The sequence below is a fragment of the Panthera onca genome, chromosome B4 (assembly GCF_046562875.1).
Source record: "Panthera onca isolate mPanOnc1 chromosome B4, mPanOnc1 haplotype 2, whole genome shotgun sequence".
NCBI classification, from domain to species: domain Eukaryota; kingdom Metazoa; phylum Chordata; class Mammalia; order Carnivora; family Felidae; genus Panthera; species Panthera onca.
Window position 1 is genome coordinate 59,428,949 of NC_138345.1, and position 18,778 is coordinate 59,447,726.

General features: G+C 37.9%; 1 protein-coding gene across 4 annotated transcripts in view; it reads right to left on the reverse strand.

The window, feature by feature from the left end:
* Positions 1–18,778, reverse strand: part of ITPR2 (inositol 1,4,5-trisphosphate receptor type 2) — a 489,660-nt gene that overhangs the window by 163,744 nt on the left and 307,138 nt on the right. For all 4 annotated transcript variants that reach the window (XR_009617392.3, XM_060658096.3, XM_060658095.3 and 1 more), the window contains exons 38-40: positions 6,897–7,005; positions 6,186–6,373; positions 20–203 (exon numbers count right to left, since the gene is read on the reverse strand). Coding sequence is in view for 3 of the 4 variants with exons in the window: in XM_060658096.3 (XP_060514079.3) it covers positions 20–203; positions 6,186–6,373; positions 6,897–7,005 (481 nt within the window). In the remaining variant the exon portion in view is untranslated. The remainder of the gene's footprint in view (positions 1–19; positions 204–6,185; positions 6,374–6,896; positions 7,006–18,778) is intronic.

Consider the following 18,778-nt stretch of genomic DNA (forward strand, 5'->3'; position numbering starts at 1 on the left):
TACTCAACTATCTCTTTACCTCTCATTCGTGGACCAGATGTCATCAATTCATTGTCATCATCCCTTTTTTTGTTACCTAAGTCTATGGTATTAACGGTCACTGTTGATCTTATCTCTTTCTGAGCAGCCTTCATTCGGTCATACAGAACTTTGAAGAATTTTTCTGACTTTTTTTGTTCATGTAATTGCTGGTAGAAGGAGTACTGCAAGAAAGCATATTTTAAGATATCAACACCCAAGGGGAGAAAAATAGTGCTTTCTTGCTTGAAATAAATATAAACATTATGAATAAAAGCACACATTTCATGTGCTGCCCATTATTTCATAAATTAGCAGCCTTTGCCAGTCTCCTGTACCATTTAACATATACTAATAATAACTTGTGTTTGCTTAGCACTTTCCAGTAAAATCCAATATATTTTCCTGTTATTTAATTCACCTTTAGTGATTATTTTATTTTAAAAATTTATAAGTGCATTGTAAGAAGTTGTATGCAAGGAGTGCCTTGATTTTTATAATATTGTAAACTCATGTCTTGATTCAACACATATTTATTGAGTGCCTACTACGTGCCAGGCCCTTGCTACTACGAGGCATAGAGCAAAAAGGAAAAGCCACCACAATCCCTCCCCTCATAAGTGTGTCACCTAGAGTGGAAAACAGCCACTAATCCAATGATCATGCTGTCTAAATGCGGGTTTACGTAGAGTTACAAAGAGTTATTTTTCTCTTTATCTAAATTATAGTACATTTAATTTAGAATGTGTTACCATGGCAGCCTCACTCACAGGAACCCACTGATAGATAGGCCCTAAGTTTTTTTGGTACTTCATTAGCTACACTGCTTTGCATGGGGTCTAGGACAAGCCTGCCATAAGATGCATAAAATGGATTCTGCTTTAAGAGTGAATAATGATGTAGAAAGAGCTCAACACCAAAACAATGATAAAATATGTCTTAGTGAGAGGTAGAAATACTAAGCCTTGAGAATATCTATCTAATCACTGTCTGCTTAGTGACTTATGGCAGTATCCAGAAGAGGTAGGAGATGGGAAAGGTGATATGTACCAGGTAAAATAGAATTTGAAATAAAGTAAAAAAAATAAATGAAAATAATTCTAGTAACTATACTGATGGAAAGAAAGTTATATAACCTTAATGAGAGATAGTGTGAAGAAAACATGAAAAGTAATGACTACCTAATCAAGTACAATGAACCATAATCCAGCAAATGGAAACAACTAATTCTGGTGAGTTTGGCTCCTGTACATAGGCTTTCTTAAAAGAATGCTTAGAACCATGACTGATAGGTCCTGGGACTTGCAGGTAAAACTAATGACATCAAGTCTTGAAATGGATGTCTGTCCTGCAATTTTCAATGTGAACAATGTATGAGTAAAGAGCAATTTATGAAGACTTAGGAGTCGCCTTCATACCTAAAAGGTGGAAGCTCTAAGCAGGAGGCTAGCAAACCCTCAAGAAAGCAGGACAAAAAGCCACAGTAACCATAGCAACTACAGGGAAACAGTCACACTGGTTCCATTAATTCAAAGGATAAATGCAGCATTTACAGACCTCTACAGTCCCACAAATTAAGCTGATGCTTAAATCCTAATATTTTCAATATAACCAGGTTAAAAGGTGAAAGGAGTTCCCAATATATTAATGAGGAAGTTATAGGAAATTTGTGGCTCTATTAAAGCAAAGTTTTATAATTTATTTAGTTCCTTGAAATACATGATCTCATTGATACTTTCAATACAACTGTGTGATAGAGAGTAATCTTATTTCCATTTTATAGATCAATAAGATAAAGTTTAGTAAAGGTAAATGACTTGCCCAACATTACATAACTAGTAAGTGGTAAAGCTAGGATTTCAATCTAGATTCTCTGTCTTTAAATCATTAAATTTATAAAGTAACCTCTTAAGCTCAAAATAATTGGTCATTTACATAGACCACACCTTTTTAAAACCAGGGCACTACAAAGCTGAACAGTGTGTCTTTAACAAAAATAAAAAGTATGTTTTATATATACATATATAATCTCAACAGGCAGCATAAGGATTTCCCTTGTAGAAGATATGGTTTTTGATTAGGAAACTGTTTCCATAAGCTTGAGAGTATAAGGGGAAACTCTTGAGGCTTTTTTCAGGAACCAAGGATGATGGACCAACAGATCTATATGGGAGAGGAAAGACTTTCCCCCCAAGAAGGATGGGGAAGAGTAGAAGAGCGAAGGCAGAGAAGGAACATGAAGTGAGGAACTAGAGATGAAGTGGGCTTAGGATAATGACGCAGGGTGAATCAGCCAGCAAAATTTACCAGGAGTCAGGAAGTAGAAGGTTATTTCAGAAAGGAGATGTTTATAGTGGTTAAGAGCACCAATCCTGGAGCCAGTCCACATGGGTTCGAGTCCTGACTCTCCCTATAACTAGCCATGTGAGCTTGGTAAGGAGCTTAGACTGTCTACCTCAAATTCTTCTTTGGTAAAATGAGATGATATATGTTACCCCACCAGCTGTTGTGAGAATTAACCAAGTTAGTACATATAAAGCACTAAGAACGGTGCCTGGTATTTAGTAGGTATTATCTTCATTATTGTTATTGGTGTTCAGTTTGAAATTAAAATAGAAATACGTCTCCTATCCTCCCCTTCAACCAATCTTCAATAATGTACATTAGACACATAAATTGGCTTATGTAGCTAGAAGGGTATAAAGTAAGGAGGGGAATCAGATTCCTACCCCAGTACTATAGACGTAGGAGTGTCAAGTCACTAGTGCTTAAGGGCACCGTGACAATGTAAAACCCTCTGGGGACTGCCAGGAGTCTTGGGGAGGAGTGGATTTTAGACTGCTAAAGGTCAAGGAACAGGATTCAAGTTGACCTCAGTGAGACCTTTTAGAGACAGAAGCACACAGCTGCTCTCTGGGTTACACCATGATATAGTTAAGTGACAAACCTAAAAAAGGGATGGCTGGTAAATGACATTGTCATAACCCATCTTTAAAAAAGGCTTTCATATACAAAAATAATTTAATGCTTTTTCATCAACAAATATTTGCTGAATGGCGATAAAGCACATAAATGTCAGAGACCGGACATGATCTACTTTAAGAAAGATGAAATTTAATTGGAGAGGCAAAATGTCATACAAATAATAACAAAACAAAGTAGCACAGGAAGAGTGCCAAATAAATATTAAGGAAACAAGTGTTATGGGAGCTCAGATAAAGGAGTGGTTGTCAAGGCCCATGCCAGATAAGGAAGATTTTGTGAAGGGGGTAGAATTTGATTCAAACCATTCATTCATACAGCCATCACTCCTGAACATTTACTGGGCCAGACATGGTGTCAGACACAAGGGATCCAAAGATGAACCACATGGGGTCTCAATTTTTTAAGGACTTTCCATTTTGTAGATCAATAAGATAAAGTTTAGTAAAGGTAAATGACTTGCCCAACATTACATAACTAGTAAGTGGTAAAGCTAGGATTTCAATCTAGATTCTCTGTCTTTAAATCATTAAATTTATAATGTAACCTCTTAAGTTAGAGCCTGGTGCACACATGAAAAGGCGTATGCAATAAAGTGGCCAAAAATGTCACTGAAGGCATCTGCAGGATACAGCAGGAGCATATAGTAACCACTGGACAATTCTGCCCAGGGGGACGTGGGATCAGAGAAGGCTTCCAAGAGAAGCTCATGAGTTGGGTCCTCCTGGAGGAGAAAACAACGTAAGAGAAATAACACAACACATATGAGGAACGATGAAGAGCTTAGTATAGCTGGTATGCAGGAGACAGGACAGAGGAGGGAGGAGGTGGGATAAGAAAGGAAAATGGGAAAATGTAAAGAGATTAAATCATGAAGATCTTATGGACTTTGTTAGGGAGTTTACCTTTATAGGGCAAGTGACTGATTTTAAGCAGAAGAAAAACATGTTTTTTGGAAAGATAGCTTTGGAGGCAAAGTGTAGAATGATTTGGAGAAGCACAGAAGTGGGATCAGGGATACCTCCTGAAAGACACCATGGCCCAGGAAAAGATAAGAAGGATGGATAATGAAGGCTGGATATGGAGAGATCGAAAGCAGAGTGTGGGTATGAGACATGTTAACAGGGCAGAATCACAGAGATTGGCCTTCAATGAGACGTTCAGGAAGGGAGTGAGGATGAGTAGGCTGAGGTCAAGGTGGGTTTTCAACTTCTGGCCAGATATCCGTGTGGATGGACTGCCAGTCACTGAGGGAGGCAAAGTAAGAGGAGAAGTGGGTGGATGGAGAATAAGAGTGGATTCAGTGTGGGACATGTTGAGTTTAAGGTACCTGTGGGACATCCCACAAGATATTTCTGGAAGATAGCTGGAGGTAGAGTCTATTGGTGCACAGAGTGGGGAATCATCAGCATCGAATGGAAGTTAAAGATGCAGAAATGAATGAGGTCAGGATGAAGGAACAAGCAAAATAAACAGAGGAGAGCCCAAAGAAACTTGGGAGACATCAGGATTCAACAGTTAAGTAAATCAAGAAGAGCTTACACAGAAGGCTAAGAAGAAATGGCAGGAGGTGAGAAGAGAGTGGTGTCCCAAGACCTAAGCTGAAAAGGTTTCAAAACCAAAGAAAAAGTCATCAGTGACAACTGCCACAGAAACATCATGTGAAAAGGGACTAAAAGGTATTTGAGGGTTCAGGGAACTTGTCAAGAATCTTAAAGTAGAACAGGAAGCTTCTGACAGAAGCTGGGTTATTCTGTAGCAATATGAGGACATAAATAGACGTACATATGTATGGAGGGTGAAAGATGATCTCATCTGATGACCCTATGTGGTCCAATAACAGGAATCTAGAAGATACTATATCAGCAAGGATTGCTTCTATCTTGAGATGCAAAAAAAAAAAAAAAAAAAAAAAAAGAATTCCTTCACTACTGTCTGGATAATCTACATCTCATATTATGTAGTTGCCTAGACAATTTCTTTAGAAAGTCCCAAGTGAATATCTGGTTGTGGAAGACAAGACTACTTCCAAGAAAACCCACACAAATCCCTCCACCACCCACTTTCCCCAACGTCCCTCAGAGGAGTTTGTGCTGAAGCTTCACCACCACAAGACTTTTCAAAATTTGTTTTTCGACTAAGAGGGATCGGCGTTTGGGAGATGCTTTTTGGTCACCGTGACATCTGTTGCTCATGAGGCCTTTATTCCTAAAGCCACCTGCTATTAGATATAGTGAAACTTCTGTTGTTCATTGCATCTAGTGGGTTAATAAAGGAAAATATCCTGGCTTTCAATTAGATAGGGTTTCTATTTGCCATGAATAGGAAAGGTTGATTCTGCCATTTCCAATTAGCTGTAAGCATAGCTTCCTTCTCCAACCGAGACAAACCTGGAAAGAGCAGGTTTAGTGAGTGGCAGGACAAGGAGGAAGATGTGTGTTCTCTGGGAACACTCGCCAGCACTGTCCTCTAGCTCACCCAGTGTGCTCTGCCTTTGGGAGTGCAGGAGCCCAGGGGCAACTGGTAAGAGTTTCAAAGTGAAGTGTGTGCTTTTTGAGAAAGCGTGGCTGATGATCCCTGCAAGCAGGTGGTAACAGCTTTCAACTCTCCTCTCCTAGGATAAATGAATGAATGAAATTGTTCTTCTCTCCCTGGACCAGTGAGAATTCACTTACTCAGAGGGATCAGGGTAATAAGCACTGGGAGATTTGGGGCATCGAGTAAAGGTGCTATTCTAAACTTCTAGAAAAGTAAATGGAAGGGGATGTGCTGATAGGGGTGGTCAATGTTACTAAAACCTGATTGATGCCAAATACTGTGTGAGGTGTTTATATATATTAGCTCATTGAATGAATCTATCTATCTATTTTTACATTTAATTCTTAGATGAGTCAAAATGTTGTTTTTCTCTGCTGAAAGTTCCCCTCAACAAATCAGAATTTCTGGTATGATGTTAGAAAGGATGCTTCTGAGGAATGTTCAGCTTCACTGAATAATTTGTGAAGGTCTGTAGTTTCTACAGTAAATTAAATAAATTTATAAGGAAAATATGAAAGTTGCTAGGTTTTTTTTTTAAGATAGTCATGAGAAGGTAAGAGAAAAAGACATTACTTTCCTTGGTTTCTATGACAAGTAAATAAGAAATACAAATAACCAACATAACGCTCATCATGATAAACAGATACCTGAGTTTGTGTATTTCCTCCTTCGAGCAAGGCAATGCCAAGTAAAATTCCTTCTGAAAAAATTCTGTCATTTTTGGTGTTCACTATAACATCAATGACAAGTTCAGATGCACCTTCTTTATCCAGTAGACACTGAATATCTGACATTGATATCCCCATCTTATCTGAATCTTGTCCCGAAAAGCTCCCTGTGATTAGCAAAAATAAATAAGTAAAACTTAATTACAGACATTATTAGTACGTAACATTTTTGAATTCTTAGACCTTAAAAATATTTATCATTGAGGGCGCCTGGGTGTCTCAGTTGGTTAAGTGTCCAACTTCGGCTCAGGTCATGATCTCACGGTTGGCGGGTTCAAGCCCTGCGTCAGGCTCTGTGCTGACATGACAGCTCAGAGCCTGGAGCCTCTTTTAGATTCTGTGTCCTCTTCTCTCTCTGCCCCTTGCCAGCTCACATTCTCTCTCTCTCTCTCTCAAAACTAAATAAACATTTAAAAAAAATTTTTTTAAAAGAATATTTATCATTGGAATTTTTTCCCTTCCCCATTAAATATAATAGGGGCTTGGGTTCAAAAAATGTCAAAAGTTTGTAATAGTGCTTTTCAAGTGAATTTTTTATATTTATGCTATTTTAAGTTAAATACCAGCATAGCACCAGCAGAAAGACATGTGACTAGAATCCTAGAACGAGGGGCAAATGATCAGTCTTACCTCCCCCTTGTGCAGATTTGCTGTAGGTTCCAGAGAGGTGTCCATTGATACCAACTCCATAGTCTCCTTTAAAGTAGCGATTCAGGAGTATTTTTCTTAATGTGTTGCCCTAATAAAAGGGATAAGAAAAGTGTTTCTTATTGTTTCTCTTTCTAATGAAAAGGGAAAGTAGCAGTACATTAAAATGCCCACTCAAGATGCATTTTATCAATGGTGTTGATATGGAAGAATTAATTTTATATAGAATATTTTCCGAGATGAAAATTTGCAAATGCTTTCTAAGAAAATGATTTTGCTTCTCCCAGAAATAAAGAACAAACTAGAGTACTTTCCATGAAATGTACTGAGAAAATCACAACAGATTGTACTAAGAAAATCTATGCACTATAAATTTAAGATTGCCTCAAAGGCTGAGGGTCCTAGTGTTGTTAAGAATATTAGTGATGCCTAAAGAAGACACAGTTTAATAAACACCCTGAGAATTGGAAACCAAAAGCCCTATTTAAGAGGAGATTGGTAAATAGAGCCAGGAAAGTGCTGGGTATACAACAGGTGCTCAAAAAATTAAGCTTGATAAGACAGAGTGAATATATTTAAATTCCAAGGGCTTTATTCAGAAACTGATGGGCAAAAGACAAGTGTATTCCTTTATAAAATATGTAATTCAGAAGTTCCTAAGTCTTCAATGTTATACTGATTACAAGACATTTTAAAAATACTATATTTTGGGGCACCTGAGTGGCTCAGTCAGTTGAGCATCCGATTCTCGATGCTCTTCAGCTCAGGTCAGTATCCCAGGGTTGTGGGATTGAGCACCGCATTGAGCCCCACTTTGGGCTCTGCACTGAGTGTGGAGCCTCCTTAAGATTTTCTCTCTCTCTCTCTTTCTCTCTCTCTCTCCCTCTCTCCAAATCATGCTCTCCCTCTCTTTCTCTTTAAAAAAATTAAAGTAAAAAAAATAAAATACTATATTTTGTTGGTGTACCTGGGTGACTCAATCGTTTAAATGACCAACTCTTAATTTTGGCTCAAGTCATGATCTCATGGTTCCTGAGATCGAGTCCCTGCATAGGGCTCCATCTGCTTGGGATTCTCTCTCTCCCTGTCTCTCTGCTCCTCCCTGGCTTATGTGCTCTCTCTCTCTCAAAACAAATAAATAAACAACAACAAAAAAAAATACAATGTTTTGCAATATAGTTCCTTGATGTACATAAGACATACAGATAACTCCAGATCTTCCATTTTATTGGTCTTATTATTTCAATAGACAAGTGATTTTAAGGTATTATTAAAGAATACTTTTAAAAACTAAATTAACACAGCAACTACTGAGGTGTTAGTCCCATCTTGTGGGTAAGAACACTGGGGCCCAAGAGCTCAGGTAACCGGATGTAGATCGTGCAGCTAACAGGTGGTACAGCAAAGAGCTGAACTCAGTGCTTGACGGAGTCGCCCAGGCCATTTCCACACACGGTACCCAGGGTCACTCCCCAGGCACACCTTCCAATGCTGTGACACTTTGACACGTGGCCCTCACCGTTTCCTCTCTCTCTCTTGCTCTGGTTAGACCTCCTTCTCATGCTCTGAGGTTTCATCCTCAGCTCTCTTGTCCTGCTGCTCTCCTCGCCTTCCCTCTCCCTGTCAGCAAATTTATCTGATCCCTGGTTGCATAACCACTTCTGCAGTCTGACTGCCAAATGTCTTTCCTCCAGCTCGACCTGGCTCCCCTAAGCTTTTCATCCTGTTTCCACTTAGATTTCCTTATCTTCATCTGGAGTTTCTACTGGCACCTCAAACTCAATTTGTCACAATGGAATGACCTCCTCTTTTTTATTCTTTTTTTTCTTGGAAGTATAATTAACAAAATATATTAGTTTCACGTGTACAATATAGTGATTCGCTAATTCTATATATTACTCCGTGCTCATCAAGATGAGTACATTCTTAATTCCCTCTACCTATTTCACCCATCCCCCCACCCACTTCCCTTCTGGCGACCACAAGTTTGGTTTAAGAGTCTGTTTTTCTGTTTGTCTCTTTTTTCCTTTGTTTGCTTGTTCATTTGTTTTGTTTCTTAAATTCCAGATATGAGTGAAATCATATGGTATTTGTCTTTCTCCAACTGATTTATTTCACTTATCATTATACCCTCTAGGCCCATCCATGTTGGTCAAATGGCACAATCTCATTCTATTGTATGGTTTAGTAATATTCCATTGTATGTATATATATATATACACACACACACACACACACACACACACACACACACACACACACACCACCTCTTTATCCATTCATTTATCTATCTATCCATGGACACTTGGGTTGCTTCTATATCTTGGCTATTGTACTCCTTGTTTTCTTTCATAGTCTTTTTTTAAGATTCTTTATTTTTGAGAGAGAGAGAGAGAGAAGGGACAGAGAGGGGAAGACAAAGAATCCCAAGCAGGATCTGCCCTATCAGCACAGAACCCGATGTGGGACTTGAACTCACACACTGTGAGATCACAACCTGAGCCTAAATCAAGAGTCGGATTCTTAACCGACCGACCCACCCAGGCTCCCCTCTTAGCTATTGTAAACAATGCTGCAATAAACATAGGGGTGCATGTATTTTTTCAAACTAGTGTTTTTGTTTTCTTTGGGTAAATACTCACTAATTCAATCACTGGATCATATGAAAACTTACTTTCATTTTTTGAGAAACCTCTATACTGTTTTCCACAGTGGCTATACCAGTTTGCATTCCCACCAGCAGTGCACAAGGATTCCTTTTTCTCCACATTCTTGCCAACACTTTTTATTTCTTGTAATTTTGATTTTAGCCATTCTGACAGGTGTAAACTGGTATCTTATGGCTTTAATTTGCATTTCCCTGATGAGTAGTACAATCTACAGATTTAAGGCAACCCCTATCAAAATACCAATAACATTTTTCACAGAACTAAAACAAATAATCCTAAAATTTGTACGGACCCATAAAAGACCCCAAATATCCAAAGCAATGTTGAGAAAGGAAATCAAAGCGAGAGGTATCACAATTCCAGATATCAAGTTATACCACAAAGCTTTGGTAATCAAAATAGTGTGGTACTAAAGAACAAAAACAGACACATAGGAGATCCCAGAAATGAACCCATGCCTGTATGGTCAATTAATCTATTAAAAAGGAGGCAGTAAGATAAAATGGGAAAAAGACAGTCTCTTCAAAAATGGTGCTGGGAAAACTGGACAGCTACATGCAAATGAATGAAACTGGACCACTTTCTTACACTACATACAAAAATAAACTCAAAATGGATTAAAGATCTAAATGCGAGATCTGAAACTATAACACTCCTAGAAGAAAACATAGGCAGTAATACCTCTGACATTAGCTGTAGAAACATTTTTCTAGACATGTCACTTCACGCAAGAGAAATAAAAATGAAATAAATTATTGGGACTACTCCAGAATAAAAGGCTCTTAAGCAGCAAAGTAAACTATCAACAAAACAAAAAGGTAACCTACTGAATGGGAGAAGATATTTGTAAATGATACATCCAATAAAAGGTTAATATCCAAACTATATAAAGAACTTCTACAACTCAACACCAAGAAAAAACAAACAACCCGATTAAAAAATGGGCAGAGGACCTAAACAGACATTTTTCCAAAGAAGACATACATATGGCCAACAGACACATGAAAAGATGTTCAACATCACTTATTGTCCTTTCTTAAACCTGTTTTCCTTTCAATTTCAATTTCTTTTTACATCAGAACCATGTTGATCATTTAAGGCCCCAAACCTAAGAGATCATCTACTAACCCCTTATCTTGACAATGATTTGTGAAATCCTACCTATTCTATCTTTTCAGGTGTAGCTTCCAATAGTGTCTTCGCACATAATATTTTAACTGAACTGAACTATATGATGATTTCTCAACCACAGTTTTCTCAGTCTTTTTGCTTTCTCATATGTCATGTTCTTTTCTTCCACCTTATGGATACCACCTATCCCCCCTCTTCATTCTACAGATATTCATTAAGTACCTACTCTGTTTTAGACACTATTCTTTTTTTTTTTAAGTTTATTTATTTTTGAGAGAGACAGAGAGTGTACGAGCAAGGGAGGGGCAGAGAGAGAGGGAGAGAGAGAGAATCCCAAACTGGCTCTGCATTATCAGCACAGAGCCCAGCACAGGGCTCAACCTCACGATTCACCTGAGCCAAAATCAAGAGTGGGACACTTAACCTACTGAGTCACCCAGGTACTCCTAGACACTATTCTAAGTGAATAATATGTAATCTTCCAGTCAAAGTGTTTACAATAAGGTCAGTACCATAATAGGCACATATATTAGGCCCTGTGGAAGCATGTAAAACTTTGAAGAGGCTTGACTTTGAAGAGGCTTTATATGCAAATCTCCTCTACTAACCATACAATCATCAGCGCAAAGCTGTCCTGTGCATAGTCGATGCACAACAAATATGCCCTAAATGTCACAGTGCAAAGAATTTTAATAGACACTTAGAGTGTCTGGAGTTCTTTATCCTTAGAGTGACTTTTATTTATCGATAATTAAAATTTTAGCACACAGACATTTGCCATTGTTCCCTATTTCATGTTTTCTTCCTTTAAGACTTTTTCATATAATATTATAGTGAGTAAAGGTGATGCCCAGTCTTGGAAGAAATAGAGAACCTAGAGAATACGTAAGAAAAAAAGAGTCTGTCTCTTTATTCTATTAAGAGAAAGCCTTTCGAGTTGAACTAATTTCATCAGACCAAAAAAAAAAAAAAAAAAATGATCTTTCCAAAAGGAAAGGGAAAACAAAATAAAATATTTCTTTGAAGTCAAATGGGCTTTTGCTGTGCATCTTGTTATAGCAGAAGGAGATGTTCTAAGAGAGCTTTGAGACCCATTAACTATGGAGCTATAGTTGTATGTTGGGAAGAAAAATATGAGAATATTTTTACTTAAGTACTAAATTTCTATAAAGGGTAGCTCAGTTTGTTATAGTAACCATGCTTCTCACCTCTACAGGCCAATGTACTGCTTCTCACTCAAACTCTGTAAGATACAGTTGGCCCACCTACAATAAATAAAGCTGAAAAACATGAAAATGCAGGCCTGTTTTTCTTAAAATCACTCAAGTCCGTGTCACTGTCTGGAAGAGAACCTGCTGTAAACAGAGCTCCTGGGTCCTTGTGAATTAGCTCTCTTTTTAGTCTATGTAAGAGAGCCTTTTAACCACATTACTCCAAGAACCCAACCAAAAGATAAGACAATGGTGTATCTTTTTTAAAAAGGAGAATAGAAAGCTGCATTTTATCCTTGGTTTTTAAAAATGCCCTTTATATTGCGAGAAGAATAAAGCTGTTCAAAATCAACTACAGAGTAGAAGTGTGTCATATCAAATTAAGACAAGCCTCATATTTGCTATTATTCCTAAATTTTCTTTGGGAAGATAAAATAAAATCACAGATACTTGTCAGATTCATAAACATCACAATCAAATGAGTAATTTGATTTTTTTAAATCTTTCTTATCCAATTCCAGCCTTGTCAACAGCATCCATTTTCTAACTATGTAATATTCAGAATGCCATGGAAGGAGGAAAGGACTTCCTCTATCCCTGTTCTTAACTCTGGAGCCACACTGCCTGGGTTCCACTTCTCTTCATGCCACATATCAACTGGGGGACCTTAAGCAAGTTATTCCATCCCCCTCGCCCTCAGTCCCATAACTGTCAAATGGAATAGTCATAATGCTTATCCTCCTTGGGTTTCTGTGATGATTAAATAGGTAAAAACTTATAAGATACTCAGAATAGTTCCCAGCACATAGGAGGTGCGACGTAAGTTGTGCAGAGCTGGTGCTATTGCTGCCAGTATTGATATTATCCAGATCACACAACAGTGTTCAATTTACAAAGTGCTTTTGTACAGACTTTCTCACTTCATACCAAACCTTCCCATGTAAGTGACAAAGTTTCTATATCCACTAACGAAAGAGCAAAAGTAATAAATGATAAACTACCTGAAAATCCTAATTCGTCCACTATTAACCAGTCCTTGGAATTCTGTCTGTGTGAGCTAATATGTGTACACTGCACTATATAAAATGGACCTTTCTAGAAGTCCAACTAAAGTGGAAAAACTCTACTGTGGCTCCAACTCCATGGTTTTCAACAGACACAAACTTCGGCACTAAAAATGAACAAGAATAGGTGTAGATGAATGGGACTCTATTGTTTGTCTTAGTTATCCTCGTTTAAGCTTTGAAAACTCCCGATATTGCTACATGACGAGTCGAGCACAACTGATTTCTTCTGCCAAACACCAAATTCTGACTTGAGGATCAAGGCAAGTCCTGTGTTCACACTTGTCTAAGGTATCCTTAGTGGCCTGCACTATCGGTGATGGGTTACAGTGGTGATAATTCAGATGACAGTCATTTCCACAAATTCCTTTAACTCCAATAAATTAATTTTAGAATTACTGGCAGAAATTCTGGTGCCAGGGTTGTAAATTCTGGTGCCATGGAGCTATAACTGTCAAGGCAGAAATTCGGGAAAGAACGAAAAGCACATTAAGCCATTTTGAAAAGAATTCTACAACAATTGAGAAGTTTGACTTCTATTATACTCACTCTTCAATTCCAAAATGAATTCCTGACTGGGCTTCCCATGGAAGGTGTCCTTGATGGATGAGGCCAACTAGCAAGAAATGTCCTTTCCAGTCTTTTCAATATCAGAGTCAATTCCAGGCCACAAGACACAGCTTTTAGCCAATGTCTTCATGTGAACACATCCCAGATGTGCTAAATGTAATGGAGCCAAGATAACTAACAACCACCTTCTGAAATTACAACAAAACATCTCCATAAAAAGACATCTTTTGTGGCCAGAGCAATCATGCTGACAGTTTGTGAATATCTGGGAGGACCGTTTTTTTCCTGGCCACTTCCTGTTGCACCAACTCCAGTGTATCAAAAATTAAGCTTAGAAATTATTGCTTTTTATGGGTAGAAAGAATAACAAAAGTTTACTAGTCTTAGAAAGGACCAAGGATTTTCTTTGATTTTCCAGAAAGCACAACACTGTTTGCCATAATAGGTTAATAGCTTTAAGAGTGAAAAGTTCAAGGACATGATATTTGAGGTACTGAATCCACATGTGTTCCCTTTCCCTTGGAAAAATGACACATTGAAATAATATTTTTTCCACTGTGGAAAATATAATGAAGACACCATCAAACCATGACAACCACAACCGGAATCCTCGAAAACAAGTCCTCCATTGGAAATTCGAAAGGTAATGACAACTGCAAACTGGAGATGCTTAATTTAGGGTTTTCCCTCAAAGACTATCGCTTAGCTACTAATCAGTGTGGATGAGATCTGTAAGGAAGTTATTGTATGTACCTGTAGACTCCACATAGACTCTTTTTAACATTAAACCTGGTTTAGCCTAATTGATATTTCCTTAACCTTTTTGTTTAATGATAGCATGTCTGCTTAGATATTTTTCCTCACTTGAATTCCCAGGGGTAAAAAGGTACATTTTTAATTTCAAATAAATTCTTGCAATAGCTGTACCCTAATTGGAATTACATTAGGTCCATCATTATACTCAACTACATCTTCAAGGAACTCCTTTGGGAAAAATGTGGCCAGTCTCCTATAATCTAGCTGTCTAATGGTTTGAATTTCTTAGTCCCTGACTCCAAGCAGTGAAGGCCATTCCTACCCTGGATGCTTCTTCCCAGCTTTCGCAAGATGAAACACACAAACTTCAACAGGAGTAGTTATTATATACATCCACAAAATGCTCTTCATCAATATAACAACATAATCATTGTAATCTTGAAAAACATATGGATGTCTCAACAATTCTAGGAAAAGGGCTTATAAAAAAGACTAGAAAATGTTAAAACAAATTATTCATACACTACTGTGGCAATATACTTCTATCTTCCTTCCTTTTTTTTTTTTCTTATTCATTGTAAGAACATCCTGCATTTCTACCACACACATGTCAGGAACTGTTAGGAAAGGGAAGGGGGCAAAAACTTCGGCAGCATATGCTGAAAGAATTTCCAAATATGTAGAGTTAAGGCACATGGCACTGTTTTTCAATATAAATAATCCTCACCAGACCATTTGATTCCATTTGTGAAATTTAAACATTTAAACAGTAAATCATATGTAAACATTTGATGATGATGCTGAAGCTAAAAATGACTTCGGTCATCACTCCAGGATGATCAAAAAACCTAGCCTCTCAGCAAACAGGGTTGCTGAAAAGGCTGTGTTAGGGGATGAGCCTGCACCCCATAACTAGCGAGGAAAAAAGGAAACTATTTCTTTTCTTGGGGTATAATAAAAGCCTCTCGGTATTTGATTTCCAAGAAGCACGCTGACTGATATCAAACTCAATGGACTCAAACACCTCAGCAATTTAAATACAGGGTCTGCTTAAATTCAGAGTTTGAGAACATATGCAATCCCTCACCCTTGGTACTGGAGAATGGATTTTTTTTTTCTGCTTGTGATTGGTTAGTGTTCTGCGTAAGCAGTCTTTATCTGATCTGCAGAACATAAAGCGTTGAAAGAAGGGTAAATAAACAAGAAATAAACAGGTAAGTGTTAGCTACCATTTCACTATTGAAGTCCAACTACCAGATTCACACATCATAAGTCACTACCTCATAAAATTACACTCAAATGGCAGTGCGCACAACCACTAATACTAAGCCCATAATCCCTTGGTACATAGTGTAGAAACCTACTGAGCACTATTTGTTTCTGGAAAAATGGGATCAATATGCTGCCAATGCAAGCATGTGCTCTCACACCAAAGGTTGGGAAAAATGGAATTTCAAGTGGTCATTTCAAAGCTTCTGCAAAGACTATGTCCCTGAGGGATAATACAGTGAGGTATGTAGTTCAATAACAGACTCAGTTTATGGGAGGTCCCAGAGAAAATGAGAGGATAAAGCAGGAGTGGGAAGAGATGAGAATAAATGAGAGAACCAACTCGGATCTGAATAACAATATGAAGTATAATGGGAGAGGTTTCCTCTCGAATAATGGGAAGGCTCCTATTTAGCTTGCTGTTTTAAATCCTCACATGCTGTGGGGCACTTGGGTGGCTCAGTTGGTTTAGCATCCGACTTTGGCTCAGGTCCTGGTTCATGGGTTCAAGCCCTGCGTCGGGTTCTGTGCTGACAGCTCAAAGTCTGGAGCCTGCTTCATGGATTCTGTGTCTCCCTCTCTCTCTGCACCTCCCCCACTCATATTCTGTCTCTCTCTCTCTCAAAAATAAATAAAACATTAAAAAAACAAAAAAATTTCAAATCCTCACCTGCTGTGATTCCTGTTATATTTCCACAACTATTTAGTAAAGATTGATATATGCGTACCACTTTGCAAGCTGGTGTCACAAGAGGTAAGAAACATACAGAAAGACAGAGAAGACCAGCACTCTTCAGCCTTGCATAGACCTGCCTATTTCTCTAAAGTCTCATGTTCCCAGTGCCATCTATGAGCTCCAAGCTGTGAACTACTGATCATAACCAAGAGAGTGTTGGCCCACAGGGCAGTGAGAGGAAGACATGACCTTGAAGTTGTCAAGGGAACAACATTGTAGAGAATCCTCCCCCACTCCCCTGAACACACACAGAGTAAGGAGGGGGGAGGGTGGGGGACTCATCTCTTTTCCCATATACAATGAAAGAAATTGTCTTTAGAAGGGAGGAAGAAAACTAACGCATTACTCATAATCAGTGCAAATATTTTGACAAAAGAAAGCCAAATTTTAACAAATTCAGAATATATTTAGAAGTTCCTCAGGTAGGAGAGAAATGTTTATGGAGCTGCTGGAATGATGAGGAGCTCTGCATAGCACAATTTCAAAGGAAGATCTTGAGAATTAAATGAGATAATATTTATATACACAGCTTGACATGGAATAAATTTAGTTTATGAAACTCTGGGAATGAAAAGCCTGTATACTTAGTAGAAAAGATGATGTCTTGGAGACCAATGCAATTGGTTTGGATCCAGGTTCTGCCACTGGCTTTGCAATCTCAAGAACTTTATTTAACTGCCCTGACACTCAATTTCCCTATCTGTGAATAATAATGTCCATACCGCAGGGCTATATGTAAAGTATATATGAAAAGCTTTAAGTCCTTAATCTATAATAAGTGCTAAGTAAACAGTTATTATAATAGTTTTTAATGTTTACAGGAAAATAAGACTTGTCAAACTCACAGCATGTACAGGACATTACAATGCCCAGTGCCATGAAGACAGAAATAGCTTTACCCACTCATATCTATATCCAGATCTGACCTTCCACTAGTTTTTAAGAGAAGGAAAATGAAAACAGCATTAATTCTGAAGAATATTACTTCAGAGCCAATTTGATCAGTAGGTTTTTTTCATAAAAACAACACCTACACGTGCGTAGGTTTCAATCATCCCTACTGCATGCACAAAGTGGAATTCATCAGAAGCCAATTGAGACCAACTTTTCTTAAAGTACCGTCAGTAGGAAAACCAATGTTCCATGTTCCTGATATTCATTTTTAACATGAGAAATATAAGGTTATTAAATACATTTATAAAATTATCATGCAATAATCGTTCATTAAGAAAGGGTATACTTCCTAACTATTCTCCTTATATTCATTTGGTGCCCCTCTAATTCATTTTGCACTCAGTATTCAGAGGCTTTTGAAACAACAGAGAACTAAAATTCAGAATGCAGTAAAACCCTGGATTGCGAGTAGCTTGTTCTGTGAGTGTTCCCCAAGAGGAGCAAACATGTCTAATAAATTTTAACTTGATAAATGAGCGATGTCTTGCAAAAGGAGTATATGATGCAGAATGTCACATGATCACAACTGAGCCAATGGTTCTTGAAATTCGTTTTGATACATGAGTGCTTTGGATTACAAACATGTTTCCAGAATGAATTTTGCTCGCAAACTGAGGTTTTACTGTATATGAATATATGAATAATGCTTACAAATCAATGAAAAAAATAATCCAGTAGAAAAGTGAACAAAAGAATTGAGCTGGCATTTTATATTTATATAAGTACCACATCACAGGCATTCATACAAGCATTGATAGCAAATACAATGACAACAACAACACAAAAACAAACAAACAAATCAACCCAAATACCTACTGACAGGAAAATGGATCGATAAATTGTGGTGTATTCCCAGAGCAGAATATTATACAATGTAAACACGAATGAACCAGAGTCTCACAGCAATATACAACCACCTTGATGAATCTTAGAAACATAATATTCAGAGAAAGGGGAAAAAGCAAGTCCTAGTGTGGTATTAAAATGTGAGCTACCTGTTGTCTCTGGAAGGGAAGACAGAGTACATAGGTAGATACAAGGTATTGATAATTTTTTCATTCTTTACTTGGCTGAGGGGTTCATGGCTCTTCATTATATTACTATGCTTTACAATTAAAAATGATGTCCCTATTATTTCGAATAAATTCAACATCCTATTAAAAGAAAATACTCAAAAAATGTTCAACCTCAAAATGGCGATAGCTTCCTACATTTGACGTTCTGTTGCTTTTCACCCCTCTGAATACTGACCACGATCCATCACATGGCATAGGCGAGGATCCAGGATACAACACCCACAAATCTTGAACCGTTATCCACATTGTTTTCTCAACCAATCCACATCTTCCTCCCGCCACACAAGCCATTTAGTGTCTCACCATGTTCCCTTCTGTCTCAGGACATTAGCAGATAATGTTCCCTTTCGCCAGTCATGCTTTCAGTGCCCAACCCCTCAACACCAATACTCCCAACTTTGCTTACTTAACTCCCACTCAACTTTAGG